Below are 20,856 nucleotides of genomic sequence, written 5' to 3' on the forward strand. Positions count from 1 at the left end.
TGATTTAATTTACATTTAAATATATAGGAGAAATAAAATTAGGTGGAGATTTCAAAATTAAATGGTTAAGAGTAGAAGAACTAAGTTTTTCTTAATGTTAAGATTTAGTCAATTAAATAAATAAAGAAAATATTACTAGATAAAGAGATTGTTAAGAAATAGATATTTAAACAGGAATTAATTTATGTATGAAATTCTAATATTAAGAATATAAAAACAATTGTTTTTAAGAAATATAAAACTATAAATAATAATAATAATAATAATAATTATAATAGTAATAATAATAATAGTATTAAAAAATCAAGGAAGAAAAAATAAAAAAATACAGTTAATAAGAATAATAATAGAAAATTTTAGAGAAGGAAATTCAAGACGAAAATTTAGAAATTACATATAGGAAAAATTTAGAAATGGAATAATTTGATGTACTCTAAATTAGCGAGTTTGTTAAAAAATATAATAGGAAAATGTAATTTTAGGAATAGGAATTTTTGGATGTTTTATAATTAGAATTTTAATAGGAAGCAGCTTTATAAGAAAGCGAGAAATAATTTTAACAATTAATTAGTTAGTTTTCAGAAAATAAAGAAAAAGATGAACTATCTAATCCATAATAAATATAAGAATAAGAATAATTATAAATAGAAATAAGTGAAGAATAAAATGATAATATTGAAAAAATTTTAGAAGAAAAAGAAGAAATTGAAGAAAAAACGAAAAGTGATAGTCTTTCGGATATTAGTCATTAAGAAACAGGAGAAAAAAATAAATAAAAGTGAATTGTTATACAAATATAAATAATTAAAATTTATTAGGTTTAAATAATAATAATATATTAAATTAATAATAATAATAATAGTTTAGTTTACAATAAAATTTTAATTTGAATCCATAAATGGCATTTATGTAGCCTAATTATTATTAATATAATCCTATGTTAGTTAATTAATTAAAGTATTTATTTTTGTTTTTTAATATTTTTATTATATTATTTTTATTAATATTAAAAAGTCTTTATTATTCATAAAATAAAGGAATAAATTTATTACATAATTTTAATTCTATGAATAATATGAATATAAATATGATTTAAAATTTTTAATAATAAGATGAGTAGTATTAAAAAAAAATACAGAAAAAGAAAGATAATAGCGATAGTGAAGAATATAAAAAAGAAAGAAAATCAAGAAATAAATCAAGAGAAAATAAAAGGAAAAAAGATGATAAAAAAGATAAATATGAAAGAAAATAATCATCATCTTCTAAATATAAAAAAAGAAAAAGTTAAACTCCTAATAAGAAAAAATAATAAATATAAATAATGAAAATTTAATAAATATATATATATATATATATATAAGTATAAAATAATTTATGATATTTCTATTTTTAAATAAGTTCTTATTTTAATATAATTATAAAAAAAAAATCATTATTTATATAAAGAATCACCTGTTAATCTTAATAAAATATCAGGAGATCTTAAAATTTTAATAAGAAGTTCATAATTTTTTTCTTCTTTAAATAAATCAGTTTCAAGTCTAGCAATATATATACCTTAAAAAATATAAAATTATAAAAAAATAATTAATATTTATATAGTTTATATTTAATACTTTCACATAAATCAAATAAATCTTAAGTATTTGGTAATTCTTCCCATATACATCTCATTGATATTTTATCAAAATATAGTCTTAAAAATCTACCTACAGTTAATACTACAGTCAAATAAATTCCTACTAAACTTAAATTATCACTCATAGCCCTTAAAATAGATGAAAAAGCCATTTCACTCATAGTCATGAAAGATACAGCATCTGATTTTGAATCAAAAGGTACAATATCATCTATTAATTTTTTATTTTTATTTTTTTAAAAAAAACAATTAATTACCAAAATATGGATTTTTATTTCTTATAAAAAACCAATTAAATTATCCTTCGAAATATTTTAAAATAAGCTTACAATCAAGTTCTTACATTACATTAATTTTTTACATTTATTCTTCTTCATCTAAATCGTTTATAAGTTCTTAATTTTTCAAATAATATTTTTCTAGTTAAGACTTATCTATTGGTTCAAAACTTCGTTAAACGGCAGATATTCCGTCTGTTATATAAAGGAAAATCGGGTTAAATTATATAAGGGGGAATTCGTAGTTTTTATTTTAGGGAATTTTTTTAATATTATTATGATCATCGTACATTTCATTGATCAAAACCTTAAATTTCTTTACAAAATCTTTATTCATTTTTACATCTTTTTTGCCTAAAACAACTTCTTTACCTTCCGGTTTTGGTCTTCTGAAATTCCATTGAATTTATAAGAATATAGACACATTTTCGTTTTATAATACTTATTTTAAGTCATTTAGTATTGGCTTATTTATATTAAATGCAGAATCTGATAATGAATCGACTTTAATCACTTACATTTTTTGCTTCCATAAATCTTCAACACCATAGAATGTATTTTGGAAAATATCAAATTAAGGATCGGTCATATCATTTACTTAAACACTTCCTTTTTCAAAAAGTTTAATGTTATATTCTTTTTCTACGTTTCTGACTTGTAATTCGATTAAATAAGTTCCCGAAGTTAAATTATTTAATTCCACTGCCGGATTTAAATTCGAAAACAGGAATATTGGCAAAAGAATGATTATTAAAAGTATTATTAAAAGCAAAAACCCATATTAACATTTTTCCATAAAAGGCCTTTTTTAGCCAAATTAATGTAATTCTTTCCGAGTATTCATTTCTGCTTTTACAGAGTATAAATTTTGGTAAGCATCCTCCATTTTGAACCATTAGAAAAGGTCCAAAGCAGTACAAGTGAAGGTCCAGTCGATTACGGAACGCAATTCATATAAAAAAGGAAGACTTTTATACACTAAAAAGCAGATTCTATATATTAAATCTGTGTTGTTTTGAAAAATAGAGCCTACAGACTATAAAGGGTAACCATATTTAATTTATAAGGAAGAATAAAATAAATATATACATATGAGAATATAACAGCATACAAGGGAAAGGCTTTCATTGAATCTTAAATGAGTTTAATAGGTTAGAATAAAGAATAAGTATATGTGAGTAGATAAGGTAATAAAGAAGTGGAGAAGGAGCTTAAATAAAAGAGAGTTATGACTAAAAAAATCAGAGGAAGATATTTTAAATTGGACTCGGCGAATTTTATATAAAATACGGTCAAAAACAATTATTATTATTATTATTATCATTATTATCACTATTTCACTAGAAAAACGAGATTGTTATGAAATTCCGGAATTTCCAGAAGGAGAAGTCCTTATCATATATGGGTAGAAAATTATAAAATATATAAGTATTATAAAAGAAGATACAAATTAGTGGGCGTAGTAGTTTTTTCCGGGTTTAAGATATTGTTTTTGGTCCTCCTGCTCTTCTTTTTTTATTAAAGGAATGGATTCGAGGGTATATAACTTTTTTAAAAATTTTTTTTCTTCTAATTAATCTTTTTCGAGTTTATCTAAAAGATAAAAGGGGAATAGTCTATAGAAAAATAACATAAAAGAGGAGTATTATGCTTTTTTTTAATTTTATTGTTAATGTTAACCATCTTATTCAATAAAATCTAATAATTATAATTATTATTATTATTATTATTATTATTATTATTATTATTATTATTATTATTATTATAATTATTAAAGTACTATTTATTAGTTGTTTTAAGAATTAAATGTAATGTCTGAAATTCCTGCATATTCGAATTCTACATCTTATCCTTCTTAATTTAATTTAATGAAGTTATTATATTCTTCTTAAGGGTCTCTAAACTAAGGAATAAACATTTAATGTTTATCTAAGTACATATAACTCCACTTGCCCTCAATTTACATAAGACTCCTTTATATAAAAAGCGCCAAAAGTATAAGATAGTCCCACATAATTCCCCAGAAAAAGCCTTGGTTTTAAGGATATGAAGACGGGCCCATATATTTTTTAATTCCAATAAAAAAATCGATTCTTTATCGGACTTATTCTATAGTGACATTATATGCTAGACATTCTGAATCTTTATTAAAGAAAAAAATTGTATATGGGGGAGATCCGCAAAAAACGGGTAGTTAATAAAGGAATTTTAAAGATATAATTAAAATAGTATAATACATCATTATTTTCCAGTAAATTCTTGGAATAAAATAATACTCTAATAGGGCATATAAAAAAAATGATAAAGGGTATATAATAGATATTAGATCAGAGTTCATTATTACATTTAAAATAAATAAAATTAAACATATTATATAGAAATTGTGTTAAAGACTTAGAATTAGTACTTAAGACAGGTTTCGTTACATTTTTAATTATTAAATATAAATTTAGTCTGCTTCTTTTAAGGAAGTCGACAATATGTTTATTATTAAATCTATAATGAAGTCTTTAGCTAGTTTAATTTGCATACTTATATTTTTGGTTTAAGATTTACTATTTGATTTATCATCTCCACTACTTTCTTCATTAGAAGATGATATATATAAAACACTGGATTCATCAGATTTATATATATTTTTTTTTTCTTATTCATGTTTTTCTTAGTCAATTTTTTTTTATTTATTTTAAAGGTATTGTTAATATTCAATTCTCTATAAAATAAATATATGTATATATAAATAATATAGATTATATATATAAATATAAATTTACAAATATATATATATATATAATAATAAATATATATAAAATTATAAATATTTATATTTTTATAATAAAATTATATTTATTTATAAATGTTTATTAATTTGAATTCTACAAATTAATTTATTTGTTAATTTGTATATATGTAACTGTTATGTATTTATATTTTACTTTTATTTCATATAATTAATTTAAAATTTCATGATATTTAGATATTCCTATATATTAATTTTAGAATATTTTTTAAAGATTTTTATTTTCAAGTTCTTTTCTTATTATTAAATATTTTTATTTATTTCATTTTAATCTTAAGATTCATAACAAATTCTTATAACAGCATTTAAATCTAAAGCATTATCTAATAAAAATTAATAAAATAAAAATTAATAAAATATTTAATTAATAATATATATATATATATATATATATATTTATATTTATATATATATATATCAGATTTATATTTATACAAATATTTATATACCTTCTTAATTTTATACTATTTATTCAGCTTATATTGTTTTATTCTCTTTAATTTATTAATTAATAATATCCTCTTTTTGTTCATTTATGTTATTTTATACTAATAATTATTATTCTTATTCTTTTTAAATATCATTATTATTTATTTATGATTATCTACTCCATATTATAATTTTATTTTCTACTCTTTACTAAATAGAATCATATACACTTTTTTAAACTCCTAATTTTTAAAAGTCTCTGATTTTCCTTAAATGAGCCTATGCTACTAATTAAGCAGCATTAATTTTTTGTGCTTCAATTTACCTTTTGAAATAAGGATCTATATAAAATATTGTATATGGATGATTCCAGATATTTTTTTAGATTAGTCCAAAAAAAAAGAATAGTATCATCATAGTTTCCTTTGAAAGATCAAAATTAAATTTCCTACTTTTATTAAAGCCTAAAATATGAGAAAATAAAATATAAAAATCGTTAGTTTCCTCAAAATCTTCTTAAACTGCTTTTTATATATAAAATTATCCTCTATTCTTATTTTGTTCTCTTAGGCATTCCTCTGCGTTTAAATAATATGTATTAGATGGATATTCTACTGGACATTTAAAATATGGGCATTAATATAGGCATAAAATACACATTACGCAAGTGTTGAAATATAGTAAATACTACCAAATATCGTTCTTTCGTTTTTGTAGAAGTTTTGTCTTAAAAAGCATGCAAATACTCACGAAAAGGTAAGTTATGGACACTAAATCGGTATAGTTTGATATGTTATTTAAACATCCGATTATAAAGAATATAATTAAGGCTATTTAATAGAAGTAGCCGAAGAAAAATAAACTTAAGTAGTCTTAGAATCTATTTTTTTAAGTAAAATCATGTTCATCAAGGCATTAAATGTTCTCATGTACTCTCTAAGCTCCCCCTTATTATTTTATTTCACCCAAATATTTATCATAGATGACCATAAGCTGGAAATTAATAACATCCAAAACTAAATGCAGGTTATTTTCTTCCTCTAAAGACAACCAATGTGTCCAATCATTAATACATTTTTAAAAATCACTTAAACCTCCTTTTTCCTAAAAACTGTTTTTACCCTTCTCATTGCAATCAAAACTAATATTTTCCCAAGGAAATGCAATTTTCCATTCTAATGGAAACCAAACTGAAATGACATATTTCCTAGTAATATCAATAATCATACAATAATTAACTATTTTCCACAAAACCTATATAAAAGTTAATATATTGGGATTATATCTTTCTTTAGAATTAATAATATAGGAAAAAATAGCCAAAAAACTAGCCAAAATTATATGAGAAAGTGAAACTGCATTCATTTCGAAATAAGCGGCTATTATAATAATAAATAAACAGAGATCATAGCCGTAATATTTAAACGCTTCATTCATTTTTTTTTCGGACTACTCATATTTCTAATATGGACGCCATCTTAAATATCTTTAATAATCTCTTTATTCTTCTTCTGTTATTAATAGGTTTTCTTATATTTAATTATTCATTTATTCTTATTATTATTATTTATTTTAATCTTTTTTATTTATTTTTTCTTTGGCTTTTTAATAGTTTTAGTAGATTTAATCGAATTTTAATTTATAATGTTAATATGAAGAAGTTTTTAAATCTTCTTCTATTTTTTAGAGTTTTCTTAGAATTATACAGAGTATTTATTGTATTATATATAATATTAAAAATATCCAATATTTAATTGTCTAATATTTAAATAAATATATAAATAAATATATATTATTATAATTATACATTAACAGAATATAAACCAGCCCAATCTTTTTCTTATAAAGTTATTTGATCACCTATTATATGTAATTAGCATAAATATTAAGTAATTAAAAATGAAAATGATAAAATCCATAATGGAATCCATATTTTAGACCAAAACTCGCTTCTATTCCATATAAAAACTATCATTTGTAGAAAGCAGAATATTATTCCTGAAATACTATAATGAAAAATAGATAAAACAAGTCCATAGAACATTATTATTTTAGAAAAATGATTTATAAGGAAACATTTTAGTTATATTTTCTTCTTATAGATATAATATTTTAATGTTCCATGTTAATTTTTGGACATTTTATTTTAGAGGTTTTTATTATGAATATATGTTTCGTTATTTAAATTACAATTAGAGTCTTCTTCGTATATTTTGGCATTTATAAGTCTTCTTTGGGCATTTAAAAACATTAATATAAAACCGTTTCCAAATATTTAAAAAATATTAAAAGATAATGATAAACCTAAGTCTTCTAAATAATTATTTTGGATAATTATATTTTTGAGTTTTTCGTTAAAAAAACTAAATAAACAAATATATCTTATTATTAATATGGAATTGCTTAGAAATACTAAAAAAGGCCAACCTATCATTACTTATTTAAAACCAGCAGATGAACCCAAAAATAGAGTGAGAGATATAAATAATTATAAAAAAATTAAATAAAAAAAACTAAGAATATTTGCAGGGGGTAGCAGTCCAACTATTAATAAATTTAAATAACATATCCAGATACCTAATATAAATATAAATATATAAATATATATATATATATATATATATATATATATTATTTTATTATTTATATTTATTAATTTTACCGTATTTTATATAAAATTAACTTAGAAAATCCATTTTTTTTATAATTTTTTTTTTTTCTTAATATGTCTTTTAATCATCTTCTAAATCAATACATTATTATTTATATTTTTAATATATTTAGGATTTTGATAATACATTAGTTTAATAATAAGATAAAAATAAAACTATTAATACTAATATAATTTATTCAATTAAAAAGTTATTTAAATCTAATTTATCATTAATTCCTTTAAAATTTTTAATTTAAAATATAATATATATTTAATATATATATATATATATATATATATATATATATATATATATATATATATATATACCAAATAATTTCATAGTATCATTTATTTCTACTATAACTTTAGTATTATAAAGTATATTTACAATATATTTAAAAATAATAACAAGATAGGAATAAACAATAACTATTTACATTACAAATTTCCAATATTTTACATTTATAAACACAAAAACAATAAAAGCCAATAAATAAAATGAATGTATAATATCGATTTTTTAAATCGCAACTACAAAAATAATACATATAATAAGTTTTTCTAAATGTACAAAAATACTTAAAAGGAAATCTAAAAAATTATTAATTTTTTTATTTGCTGTTTTCATTTATTTTTATATTTTTTTTTATGCTTTTTTTATAAAATTTAATGTTTTTTTAGTATTTTTTTTTAGTTCTTCGTTTTCTTTATTTTCTTCTTATTCTTCTTCATTATTCTATTTTACCGATTTTTGGGATTCATACATGTCTTTGTCTAATATTATAGGCATTGTAAATTCACTTTTTTGTATATTTATGTCTTCTTCTTATTATATATTTACAATTAATTATTATTAACTTAAAAATTGTTTGTTTTGTCTTTATTTTATTTTTAATAAAATTAAGTAGTATATAGAAAATGTAATAATAATCGAAGTTAATATATATCTCATTCTTTCAAAAAGTCCACGAATACCACTTTTTTCTTCATTTATACTGTGTAAACCTTATTTAAAAATAAATATAATTTATATTTTTTATATATATATATATATAAATAAATTACCAATAATATTAAATATAACTTTTCCTGTAATATATTTAAATAAAAAAGGAATATTAAAAAACTAATTAATAATTAAAAAAATCCATCCATAATTATTTACAAAAATCGCTGATTTAAGTTTAAAATTTTTCTAAAAAATAAATAAAATAAATAAAAAAATATAAATAATAATAATAATTTATATATATATATATAAATATATATATATATATATATATATATATATATATATAAATTTTTTTTTTTATATATATTTTTTTTACTTTTTTTCTATTAATACTACCTATTAATGTAAGAATTATAGGAATAATCATAAAAATACTTTAAACAGTTTAAATCCATAGAAGGCAAATAACAATAAGTATTCCATAATAATTATTATTTATAAAATTAAATAATTTACTTTATTAGTTTTATTAAGCTTATTTTCCCTAAATTAAGTCTATATGATTTTCTTTTATTTTTTATAATAAATCTTATGTATAGATTGCAAACATAAGCAAGAATATTTAAATAATAAAAACTAAAAAATATAAAATAAAGCTTTTGGTAATATATCCGCTTATAAATAAAGTAATTCCTCTATATTAACTATTAAAAATGTTTAATTTCCAAATTATACCAGCATAACATGTTAAAAAAGAAAATATTTTCAAAATATTTAAATATTTTACATTTATTTTAATTTATTATCCCACATCTTAACAGTTATCTTTATCTAGTTTATTCATAAACCAAATTGACATAATCATACAATATATAACACCGAAAATGCCATCACTTATAATTATTAGAAAACCTAATAATATGTATATAACCGTTAACATTTTTTCAGCTGAATCATATTTTTATTATATAGTAACCTAACAATTCTATACTAATGTAGATTTTCTTATAAAAACTCTATATTAGTCATCTTAATTTAAAGAATTATCTAATATGTCCATTCCTCCTTTAAAAAATTACTCTTATATATTTAATTCAAAATAAACGAAAACACCTAAACAAAAAGCTATAAATGCCAATATCAAATTTAAAGAAGTTTGAAATATAATATCTGATGTAGTATTATACTATATACAAATAAAAATATATTTATATATATATATATATTTATATATATATAATTATAAATAAAATATATATATAATAATATAATAATTATTTTTATTTTTTACATCAAAACCTAAATGAATTAAAGAAACATAATATTATTCTTAGTCTTTTGATAGTATATATTCAATTAAAATATAACCATGAAATACCATTAATAAATTGCTAAATGATGTTAAAAAAACTATTACAAATCTTTAATTTTTAAAGTAGATTTCGTTTTTATCATCTAATTTTTATTTAATTATAAATAAATATATTATTTTTATTACCTAAACATAATAAATTATATAAATAAAATAATATTGCTAACCATCATATTGTAGAAAATATACTTACATTTATCCATGTACCTTTATATAAATATAATATATATATAATATATATATATATATATATATATATATATATATATATATATATATCTTTATTTATTTTTTACCTAGTATTAATACAAGGATATATAAATAATTTATAAATCCAACTCCTTTAAAGTTCATTAATATTTTTTTATTTATATTTTCTTTGTATTTTAATAAAAATATTTTTTTTTAATTTATAATTTTATTAATAGTATTTTTTTTCTTGTTTAGATAGTAAAAAAATAATAGAAAAAGGTACATAAAGGTTAATAAGGTAAAAAACGATATTATGTTTTTTTTAAAACGTATTTATTTATGTTTTTAAAGTAAATAAAGAATTATAAAAATGAATTATATATTTTTATATTAATATATTTAAAGATTTATTTATTTTGTGCAAGATTGAAATAAATATTTTATAATATTTTATATTTTTATATATATCAAAAAAAAAAATTGTAATTTTTTTTTTTGTTGCTTTTTTTTAATAATTTTTATAAATATAAAAAAATTACTAATTAAAAATATATAAATAAATGCTTATTTTTATTATTAAATGCAAATAACTTTTTTATAATTATTGCTTTATATATATATATATACATATAAAGAAATAATTATATATATATATATATATATATATATATTTATATATTTATATATTTATATATATTTTATTTTTTTAATTTATTTATTTATATATTTATTTGTTTTTATATTTTCATATTTATATATTCATATATTTATTATATTATAATATTTACTAATTATTTATTATTTGAAATAATATAAATATTCTTTATATGATTTTTTTTAATTTAAAAAAAATAGTTTTTATTAAAGTTTTCTGGTATAAATATTATTATTTATAAATTTATATAAATTAGTCTATATTTTATATCTATAATGCATTGTTTTGTTTAGAAAAAATTATATTTATTTACATTTTTTATTCTTATTTATAAATTTATACTAATCAATAATTTTTTATTATTATATTTCATTCTTTCATCATTTATTGTCTTAAAGCTTATAAAAATAAAAACTTTTATTATATTTTTTTGATTTATTCCTCTGATTCTTTTTCTAAACATTAGATATATTAATTGTTGTCCTTTATTTGTAAACATTTTTAATTCATATTATGTCTAATTTTCTAAATTTAAATAAACATTATTGCAAAAATGATATTACCTATTAGTCGTATTCTATATAATTTTAAATAAAATACTTATATGATTTTCTTTAGTGTTAAATTTTCTTTTTACATTTAATAAATTCGTTTTCATTTTTTAATTTAAAGCATTAATCTATTATTTTTTATAAGTAATTTTTCTATTTTTTATTTTGTTTTATTTATAAATTTTTTAAAAATAAACCTCAAATTCTACTTAATCTTTTAGAAATTATTCGCTTTGTAAAAATTTGTCAAATAAAAATTATGTTTCCATTTGTGTTATTTTTTTTTGTAAAATAAATAAATATCCTTTTTTATTTAAAAAAATAACAAAAAAATAGCAAAATTTAATTAATTGTATTTTATAAAGGAATATAAAATATCTTTAAAATATATATACTTAATATATTAAAATTTTTTATTATAAATAATGAATAATGCTTTATTTAAGAAATATTTATTTTTAAATTCTATATTTTAAATAGGTATTTTTTAATATAAAAAACTACAAAAATTTTTTTTTTTTATGTAATTTTTTATTTTATTCTCATTCGAAATAAATTCTTAATCCCTTTTATTTATTGTTGATATAGTATTTTTGAATAAATAAAAATATATAAAAAAACAATATTGTAAAATAAACATAAACAAATAAACAATTCAGCTATTTTTTTTTTTTTTTATAATTTAATATATTTAGTTTATAAATTAATAAATCTTAAATATTATAGTATAATAAAATATTTTTTTTTTAATGTCTTTCCGTAATTAATAATTTAAAAAAAAAATATTTAATTTATTTAAAATCCAATTATGTTTTTATTGCTTTAAAAGATAAATATAATTTAAATTAAAATCTATTTGAAATATAATTTATTATATTACTTTATATTTTTCTTTCTTTTTGGTTTTAAAGAATTAATAAATATATTTTTAATTTTAATAAAATTTAAAACTTGAGAAATTTTCTAATGTATATCTTAAATTATCATTATTTTTTAAACTAAAAAATAATTTACATATAAATTATTAATGTATATGAAAATTAATTCAAAAAGATATATAATCGATTATAATATTATTATTCTAATATCTTAAAATATAATTATATAGTTTTTTATATATTATTAATTTATTATTATTATTATTTAAGTAATATATTTAAATTAATGTTTTTTTTAATCAAACCTTCTGTAATTTCATTATTTATTTTTTAAACAAAAATGAATTATCTACTATCGTTGTATCTTATTTTTTAATTCGAAGTAAAAATTATGTTATATTTTTTAAAAAAGGGTTAAATAAAATTTTATATATGAAATTCATTATAATATAATGATATTAATATGCTAATTCTTATTATAATTATAATAATTTGTAATTGTCGATTATTGTTTTGTGTGTTTTTTATATTAAAAACAATTAATATCAATATTAAGTAAATAAATTTTTACATTAAGTGTTTACAATAGAAATTTTGATTTTTATAAATGATATAATTAATTGATGATTAAATATAATTTTAGATTTAATAAGTATTTTAAAATAAAAATAAAAAAAATTATATTATTTCAAAATAATTTCATAAATAATATAAATATATAAATAAAAACATAATAATATAATATAATATATATATATATATTTTTTTTTAATTAATAATAATATTAAAAGATAAGAATAATGAAAATGTATTTATTACAAATAAATTATTTCATTAAATGTTAACCATTTAATTATTTATAACCTCTGCCCAATCTTAATTAAAAGCAAAAACTTATTATTACCTTACACATTTAATAGATATATTAACTAATTATGGAATTTTATCCCCAAACTCTAAAATCTCTAAAAATTTTTTAATTTCTTCCTCAAAAGAAATTTATATATCATTCTAATTATCTTTAACTTTAATTCCATAAAAATAAACACAACCTAAAGAATAATCTCCTAATTATTCCTTCAAACATAAATCTATAAATTTCGAAAAAGGATGAATTAAAATTATTTTACTAAGCTTTCCATTTTCAATAATTTTCGTTAATTTTCTTAAATTAATTTCCACATGACCTTTCCATTGGAAATACTCATTTTTATTTTTCGCTAAAATTCTTATTTATAAAAATGCATTATATCTTTTAAAAAATTCGAAAGGTTTAAAAAGATCCTAATAGTCATAATGTGATTAATTTTTTTATATTTCATCTAAAATTCTATATCCGTATTAAAACTGCTCTTATATTACCCTCAAAGTACTCTCAGTGACATTATAAGCACAATTTATACAAGGAAAACAAGGGGTTATAATCATCATATTGCTTATTCCTTTGTTTTCTGGAACCCATTAATTTCCACAAATCATCTGATTATATATATCTTCTTATATATACTCTATTTAAACTGCCATATCATGCCATTTCCATCTTGAATAAAGAAAAAAAAACCTCTCAATTATACCATAAACGAAATAATTGGGGTATAATTAGCATATTTTTGCGACTAAAATGCTCCAAGCTATTCCATTTAAATAGCCTAAAATATTTGAATAAATACATCTATTTTAAGCCCATAATTTTATACACTTTAAGGCTTTTTTAAATGTATCTTTATTTTTAATATTTTAATTAAACCATTCAGCCACTCTATATCCATTTAAAGCTCTAATTGATTTTTCGTCCATTCCTTATAAAATTTATATTGATTTTATATCTAAATCAGATTTAAATTGACTTTGGGATTATTTCGAAAATGAAATATCAAAGGGAATTCCAAAATATCTCATTTTTATTAAAGGGACAGAAGTATGTTATATAGAAAAAATGTCTTCTACCTCTTTTTTTTAAGATAATATATGAAATAAATCACCAAAAAAATGCTTTTTGCATTCTACAAAAGATGGGACAAAACAAACTGCGTCTATATCACTATTTTTTTAATTTACCTATATTTTTTTATTTATATATATATATAAGTTTTTACTTTTAATTTATATGAACCAAATATTAATAAATCACCGTTGTATTTAAAGTCTATTTATTTTTCTTCGGCTACTTAGGATATCCAATTTAATATTATTTCGCGAAGTTTTTGGACTTTTTTATCCTTTTGTTTAATTTCTTCTTCTGTTTCGGAATAGTTATATTCTTTTTCTAGTATGTTGAGTATTTTTTGGGATATTTTTAGGGCTTCAGGAGGTTGGTCTTTTTTATCAATTGGAATGTGGGGGTTTTGTAAGGTTATTAATAATTGTTATGATTAAGAAAGTCTTTCTATGAAATTATTTATATACATACTTTTTTTATTTTTTGTTTTTTTTGTTTTTTTTGTTTAAAGAATTAATATAAATATATTATTAATTTTTGATTTTTTTGTTTTGTTTTTTGGCCCTAAAAATATTGGTTTTTTAATAAGTTTATTACCTTAATTTTTTTATTTTTATTTTTTAATATTTTTTTGTATTTATTAATCCTTTTTTGTTTTTTAGTTTCTTTATAATCAGTGTTTTTTTGTTATTTTTGTTATTTTTGTTATTTTTGTTTTTTTTTGTTTTTTTTTGTTTTTTTTTATTTTTTTTTTATTTTTGTATTGTTTTTTTTTTTTTTTTAATTAATTATTTTATTAATTTTTTTAGTTTACTTGTTTTGTTCTCCCCCATAAATTAATACAAAAAATTAACAAAAGAAAACTAAATTAAATATTATTAATAATAAGCTAAAAGCAATTATTAAAATTAAAAAAAAAAAATATACAAATGTAGGTTTTTTTTTTTTTTAAAAAAAAAAAATTGTAGAATTTTATAATAAATAAAAGAAAAGTACAGACAAATAAAAATATATATATAAAAAGTAAATATAAATTAGTTTTAAAACTTAAAAGAAAAGCTATAATATTCATTAAGTAATATAATTAAAAATATAGGAGATATATTCATTAATAAATTATATATTATTTGCCAAATTCTTATCTTTTAAAATCTATTTAAGAGGTTAAATAATAAATTATCTAAATAAGACTTAATAATTTTATTCACTTATAATTAATTCCAAGAATTCTAATTTATTCATTTTTTAAGAAATTATTTATTCTATACACTTGAATTCTTTATAACTTTCTTTACTTATTTTTGTTTATAAATAATGGGAAAAAGAAATCATTAATTCCTTTATTTTAATTTAAGATTATTGTCGTTTTTTTAACTTGTTCACGATTTTTTTTATTTCTTTTAAAATTTATATCCTTTAATCACTTAAAAGCTTGTATTTTTATTATATTACTATAGATTTCTAAACTATCTATTTCTTTTAAATTTATTCTTTTTCAGTTTAAACAAGTTCTTTATCTTATTGTTTTTATATTATGTAATTTGTATTTTATAAGCTATATTAATTCAATTATCTTAATGATAAAACTGGTCTGTCTATTAATTTTTATTAAATTTATTAATTTAATATCAAAGAATAATTATTATTATCATTATTTGGATTTAATTCGAATTTTCCAATATTATCATTCATGATATTAGATTTTAAAGGTTATATATATAAAGACCTTTAACTTTATTAAGGAAATAAGCTTAAAGAGATAGATAAAGGATTTTCATTTATAAAAGTATTTACTAAATTATTTTAAGGATATAATTAGAATATTTAAGTATTTTACATATTTATTGGAATATAGTGTTTTTTTTTTTTTTTTTTTCAAAAAAAAATAAATATTTTTGTTATATTAGTTTTTTAAAATTTTTGTTCTTAGTATTTTTTTTAAAAAAAAATTTAAAATAATAAAATTATTATTAATTGCAGAATTAAGTACATTTTATAATCAAATACATTTAAAAAAATATATGGTTATATAAAACAATTTTCTTTTATTTATATTTAAAATTTAAATATACGTTTTTAAAATTACATTTTATTAATTTATTGTTAATTATAATAAACATATTTTTAAAAAAGAGAAAAATTAAAAAAATAAATGGGTAATTTAATTATAAAAAAGAATTTGATTATAAAATATATAAAAATATATTATTAAATAGTATGGATTTACGAAAAAAAAAAAAAAAAAATATTAATCGAATAATTATTAAAATAATTTTAATATTATACAATTTTTAATAATTATTTTTAAATATTTTAGATTAAAATAGATTTAATTCTGAAATATATATAATTTAATTTATTTAATTTAAAATATATTAATAAATTCAATATAATTATTTCATAAAAATATTAATATATTTTTATTATTTCTATATTATTTTTTTATTAAATAAAAAATGAAAATTAATATAAATAAATAATAATAATATAAAAATTTTATATATATTTAGAAAAAAGTATTTAAAAAAAAAAATTATTATATATTAGTTTATAAGAAATACATATATTATAAGTTTATTTTTAAATTTAAAATAAAAAAAATTTATAAAAATAAATATAGATATCTTTTAATTCCTTAATATAAATAATTTTTATTTAATATATAAATATATTAGTTAAATATAATTATTAAAATATTAAAAATATAATTTAAATTTTATTTTTTATAAACTAAAAAATAATGAAAAAAAACATATAAATTTAATTGATATATAATACTAAGAAAACTTATATAAATTCATAGATGTATTATATTTTAAATATATAAATATGTATAAATTTTGAAATATATTTAGAATTTATATATTTTTTATAAAAAAAATTATTTTAGATATAATTATATAATTAGAAATGTAAATAATTCTTAAAAAAATGTAAATATATGTTTAAATATCCTTATTATCTATTAAAAATTAATATTATCTAATATATAAATAAAAAAAATTGAAAATAAATATTTTCTAATTATATAAATAAAATAGTTAAATATAATAGAAAATATAATAATTTTAAAAAAGAGATAAATATGTATATTTATATATTTTTAAAATTAAATTTGTATATAATATAAAATTTATTTAATCTTTAACAATATTAAATTAAAAAAAAATATAAATTAATTTATGAATGTAATTTGTATTATATAAAAAAAAATAATATATTTTTATATATATAAAAATATATATATATAAATATATATATATATATATATATATATATATATATAAATTAATTTATTTATTTATTTATTTATTTTTTTAAATTATTTTTTATATTATTAATTTTTTATTTATCATTATTATTTTTATTTTATTTTTATAAATTTTTTTTTTTTTTTTATATATTGTTTATTTTTTTAATTATGCTCAGAAATTTAATCTTATTTTTTCTAATTTATTTATAAAACAAAATTATCAATATTTTTTTATGGCAAATTAAATTATTATTTATAATAAAATTTTACTTTTTTTTTTAAGAAATAAATGAAAATTTTATAAATTTTATTTTAGTTATATCATAATAATAATGCTGAAATTATAATGCATTTTTTTTTCTATAATATTATCTATATTTATAGTGTATTTATAAAATATAACTGTATTATTTTGAAAAGAATTTGAATATTTATTATAATATAGATATTTAATGTAATTATTTTTAGTGACAATTATCTTCAGAACATAATATTAAGCTTTGAAAAAGTATATAAATTAACGAAAAAATTGTAATTTTTGTAATCAAGCATCAAAGTTTTTTAGTAAAAGAATTTTTTAGGAATTTTTTATTATTTTAGTGAAAATTAAATAATTTTAGACCTTAATAATATTTTAATTACAAATTGTTTGTCAGGCAAGTCTCAATCTTTTAAATATATTAAAAAAGGAATTTAATAAATTGCAGTTTTGAAAAGAAAGTTTTAAATAAAAAAAATTATTTAAAAATATAAAAAATAGTTTATATTTATATATTTAAATTTATATTAATTTATATATATTTATATTTATATCTCTTTTTTTATAAATCACATATTATTAAAATTTTTATTTATAATATTTTTACAGATTAATTTTTTTTTTTTTTTTTTAAACAAATATTTAATAAATTAATTAAAAAACTTTAAATTAAAAACATAAAAATGAAAAAGCATTTAATTGTAAAGAAAATAAAAATATTTTTATTTATATATTAAATATTTCAATAATTTTTTATTATTATTTATATATTTAACATAATAAAATATTAAAAAAGGAAAATATAAACTCAGAAATCAGTTAATAATTCCTTACAAGATAAAATTCAAGTTTTTCAGATAGAAAAAGCAACAAAATATAAATGTATTTAAAATAATATCTAAAAAATTCTAAAAAATATATAAAAGGATGTTTTTAAAATAATAAAATATAAATAAATTTCTCTCAAACCAAAATTAAAAATAAGATAAGTTAGAAAAAACACAAGTATAAAAGAGAAAAAAAATCAATTTTTTTTTTTTTTAAAAAAAAAAAAATTAAATAGTTAAAAACTTTAGAATTTAATGATAATACTATTAAATAAGAAAATATTGAAAGGATATATATACCTCCCTCATTATAGTATAAATCAGAAATAATGATTAAAATGAAAAAAAAGTATCCGTAAAAATAATAATAAAAGACAATTTTATTTATATAATAAAATAGTTATATTGGTTATAGAAAATTAACTAAGACGACAAGTGCATGTACTTTAGAAAAAAACGGATTTAAGGGTACTTAAAAATATATAAGTGAATCTGTAAATAAATTAGTGTAAACAAAAGCAAAATTAGGCATATAAAAATAATTAGAATAAAGATAATAATTTGATTTATAATAGAATAATTTAGTGAATGAAATTAATAAAAGTAACGTCTAATTAATATAAAATTAAGAATAAAATACATAGAGCTAAATTTTATTTTGTAATAAAAAAAATTTGGTGTAGAAGAATAATGGGTTTTATTAAATTAATTAAAAGGAAAAATTATTTAGAGATAATTTTATTTTTAAATAAACATAAAATGACAATGAAAAAAAGATATGTTATTTATAGGAAAAATTAATGAATTCGGAAAAATAAAATATGAATTTAATTAAATAATGTGAAGATAAAAATTAATAAATATTAAATTAAAAGGAAGATTATGAGAAATAAATCAATAATTTAGAATAAATTAAAAATAAAGAAATCGAATATATTTAAAATTAATAAAAAAATTAAGAAAATTTGTTTTAAAATAAAGAAAAAGAATTTTAAGAAAAATTAAAGGAATAAGAAATTTTAATAAATTAATAAAAAAATTATATTTAAAAATAAGAAAATGAATTTTAAGAAAAAATATGCTTTTTGAATGAAAAAATATGCCTTTAAGAAAATGAGAACGAAAATATAAAATTATAATATAAAAATAAATTCAAGAAAAAATATTACATGTCAAAAATGAATTCGAAAAATAAAAAATTGAATATGAAAAGTTTATTTAAAATAAATTAATTGAAAAACTTCAAAATTAATATAAATTTAACTATTTTTAAAATAATTAGTCTTATCATATTACTAAAGGTTTAGAATTTTAAAATAATTAAAATAAATAGAATTAATTATGAGAAAATAAAATATATATATTTATGTATTATCCCTATAAAAAATCATCAATAAAATTCGCATTAAAAATTAATACTTTTTTTATTTTTTTACTAATCAAATAAAGAAAAAAGTTATAAAAATATATAATAATAAAAATAAAAAATAATATAAAAAAGGAATCTTCTTTAAAAAAAATTCTCTTATAGTTATTTAAGCTATAAATACACAAGATTCTATAGATTTTAAACAACGTAGTTTTAAAATAATTATATTATTTACAAATATAAAATAAAGATATAAAATAAAAACAAATAAAAATGATTAATTAAAGTCTTTAATTAAAAATACTGATAACAAAAAAATTAATTTCAGTATTTAATACTATCATTTTATAAATTAAAAGATTAATTTTAATAATAACTAATATATAAATAATAAATAATTTTGAGGATATATTAAATATAAAGAATTATAGGATATATTATAGTATCTTATTATATTTGTAAGGTTAATAATTAAAACTAAAACTAAACATATATTTTAGTATAATTAATAAATAAATAAAATAATTATTAATTGATTAAGACCTTTAGTATTTATTTTTTTCATGTTTAAGTAATATTAAAATATAAAAGAGTATTTATTTTTATATAAAAATTTAGATTTTTTTATTAAATATAAAAGTGTTATTAGCAAAACAATCTTTAAAATTTAAATCAAAATAATTTGTTTTAAACATTAAAATTATAATAAAAAATATTATAATTTAGTTCTATAAAAAAAAACTCGTATCTCAAATAATATTATAATTATTGTTTTTATGATTTTTAATTTATATATTAAATAAT

General features: G+C 15.9%; 3 protein-coding genes across 3 annotated transcripts, besides 57 other annotated features; all 3 read right to left on the minus strand. All coding sequences in view use genetic code 6, as the record gives it.

Moving 5' to 3' along the window:
- Positions 1-246: 246 nt before the first annotated feature.
- Positions 247-292: a microsatellite.
- A 507-nt stretch (positions 293-799) lies between these two features.
- Positions 800-877: a microsatellite.
- A 101-nt stretch (positions 878-978) lies between these two features.
- Positions 979-1,009: a microsatellite.
- A 288-nt stretch (positions 1,010-1,297) lies between these two features.
- Positions 1,298-1,344: a microsatellite.
- An 88-nt stretch (positions 1,345-1,432) lies between these two features.
- On the minus strand, positions 1,433-6,958 carry IMG5_199460 (hypothetical protein; the record flags this gene model as incomplete). Its single annotated transcript, XM_004024101.1, has 4 exons — positions 1,433-1,560; positions 1,620-1,853; positions 1,972-4,956; positions 5,170-6,958. 4 exons carry the CDS (start codon positions 6,956-6,958, stop codon positions 1,433-1,435), a joined length of 5,136 nt encoding a protein of 1,711 aa, XP_004024150.1.
- Positions 3,625-3,694: a microsatellite.
- Positions 4,635-4,738: a microsatellite.
- Positions 4,635-4,742: a microsatellite.
- Positions 4,643-4,740: a microsatellite.
- Positions 4,645-4,729: a microsatellite.
- Positions 4,652-4,747: a microsatellite.
- Positions 4,683-4,767: a microsatellite.
- Positions 4,733-4,785: a microsatellite.
- Positions 5,046-5,079: a microsatellite.
- Positions 5,046-5,097: a microsatellite.
- Positions 5,091-5,138: a microsatellite.
- Positions 5,094-5,154: a microsatellite.
- Positions 6,910-6,941: a microsatellite.
- Positions 6,959-7,729: 771 nt separating the features above from the next.
- Positions 7,730-7,781: a microsatellite.
- A 279-nt stretch (positions 7,782-8,060) lies between these two features.
- Positions 8,061-8,131: a microsatellite.
- A 477-nt stretch (positions 8,132-8,608) lies between these two features.
- IMG5_199470 (hypothetical protein) lies at positions 8,609-9,697 on the minus strand (the record flags this gene model as incomplete). The annotated part of the gene is made up of 2 exons (XM_004024102.1): positions 8,609-8,810; positions 8,871-9,697. The coding sequence occupies 2 exons, from the start codon at positions 9,695-9,697 to the stop codon at positions 8,792-8,794; spliced, it is 846 nt and encodes a 281-aa protein (XP_004024151.1). The 3' UTR covers positions 8,609-8,791.
- Positions 9,005-9,047: a microsatellite.
- Positions 9,050-9,103: a microsatellite.
- Positions 9,698-9,959: 262 nt separating the features above from the next.
- Positions 9,960-10,027: a microsatellite.
- Positions 9,986-10,031: a microsatellite.
- Positions 9,990-10,035: a microsatellite.
- Positions 10,036-10,339: 304 nt separating this feature from the next.
- Positions 10,340-10,408: a microsatellite.
- Positions 10,409-10,623: 215 nt separating this feature from the next.
- Positions 10,624-10,671: a microsatellite.
- A 260-nt stretch (positions 10,672-10,931) lies between these two features.
- Positions 10,932-11,018: a microsatellite.
- Positions 10,964-11,108: a microsatellite.
- A 1,531-nt stretch (positions 11,109-12,639) lies between these two features.
- Positions 12,640-12,673: a microsatellite.
- A 563-nt stretch (positions 12,674-13,236) lies between these two features.
- IMG5_199480 (nuclear poly polymerase npap nucleotidyltransferase protein binding, putative) lies at positions 13,237-14,813 on the minus strand (the record flags this gene model as incomplete). Its single annotated transcript, XM_004024103.1, has 2 exons — positions 13,237-14,463; positions 14,502-14,813. The coding sequence occupies 2 exons, from the start codon at positions 14,811-14,813 to the stop codon at positions 13,237-13,239; spliced, it is 1,539 nt and encodes a 512-aa protein (XP_004024152.1).
- Positions 14,448-14,487: a microsatellite.
- Positions 14,814-14,823: 10 nt separating the features above from the next.
- Positions 14,824-14,851: a microsatellite.
- Positions 14,852-14,954: 103 nt separating this feature from the next.
- Positions 14,955-14,999: a microsatellite.
- A 22-nt stretch (positions 15,000-15,021) lies between these two features.
- Positions 15,022-15,126: a microsatellite.
- Positions 15,024-15,124: a microsatellite.
- Positions 15,024-15,126: a microsatellite.
- Positions 15,025-15,104: a microsatellite.
- Positions 15,044-15,139: a microsatellite.
- Positions 15,081-15,137: a microsatellite.
- Positions 15,140-16,988: 1,849 nt separating the features above from the next.
- Positions 16,989-17,035: a microsatellite.
- A 507-nt stretch (positions 17,036-17,542) lies between these two features.
- Positions 17,543-17,591: a microsatellite.
- Positions 17,569-17,630: a microsatellite.
- Positions 17,629-17,721: a microsatellite.
- Positions 17,633-17,691: a microsatellite.
- Positions 17,636-17,697: a microsatellite.
- Positions 17,636-17,767: a microsatellite.
- Positions 17,667-17,767: a microsatellite.
- Positions 17,706-17,762: a microsatellite.
- Positions 17,713-17,763: a microsatellite.
- A 590-nt stretch (positions 17,768-18,357) lies between the features above and the next one.
- Positions 18,358-18,410: a microsatellite.
- A 333-nt stretch (positions 18,411-18,743) lies between these two features.
- Positions 18,744-18,781: a microsatellite.
- Positions 18,782-19,574: 793 nt separating this feature from the next.
- Positions 19,575-19,646: a microsatellite.
- A 9-nt stretch (positions 19,647-19,655) lies between these two features.
- Positions 19,656-19,706: a microsatellite.
- A 435-nt stretch (positions 19,707-20,141) lies between these two features.
- Positions 20,142-20,181: a microsatellite.
- A 108-nt stretch (positions 20,182-20,289) lies between these two features.
- Positions 20,290-20,314: a microsatellite.
- A 117-nt stretch (positions 20,315-20,431) lies between these two features.
- Positions 20,432-20,492: a microsatellite.
- Positions 20,493-20,836: 344 nt separating this feature from the next.
- Positions 20,837-20,856: part of a microsatellite that runs on past the window's edge.
- Positions 20,842-20,856: part of a microsatellite that runs on past the window's edge.

This window comes from Ichthyophthirius multifiliis, assembly GCF_000220395.1.
Source record: "Ichthyophthirius multifiliis unplaced genomic scaffold scaff_1120509251417, whole genome shotgun sequence".
NCBI lineage: Eukaryota > Ciliophora > Oligohymenophorea > Hymenostomatida > Ichthyophthirius > Ichthyophthirius multifiliis.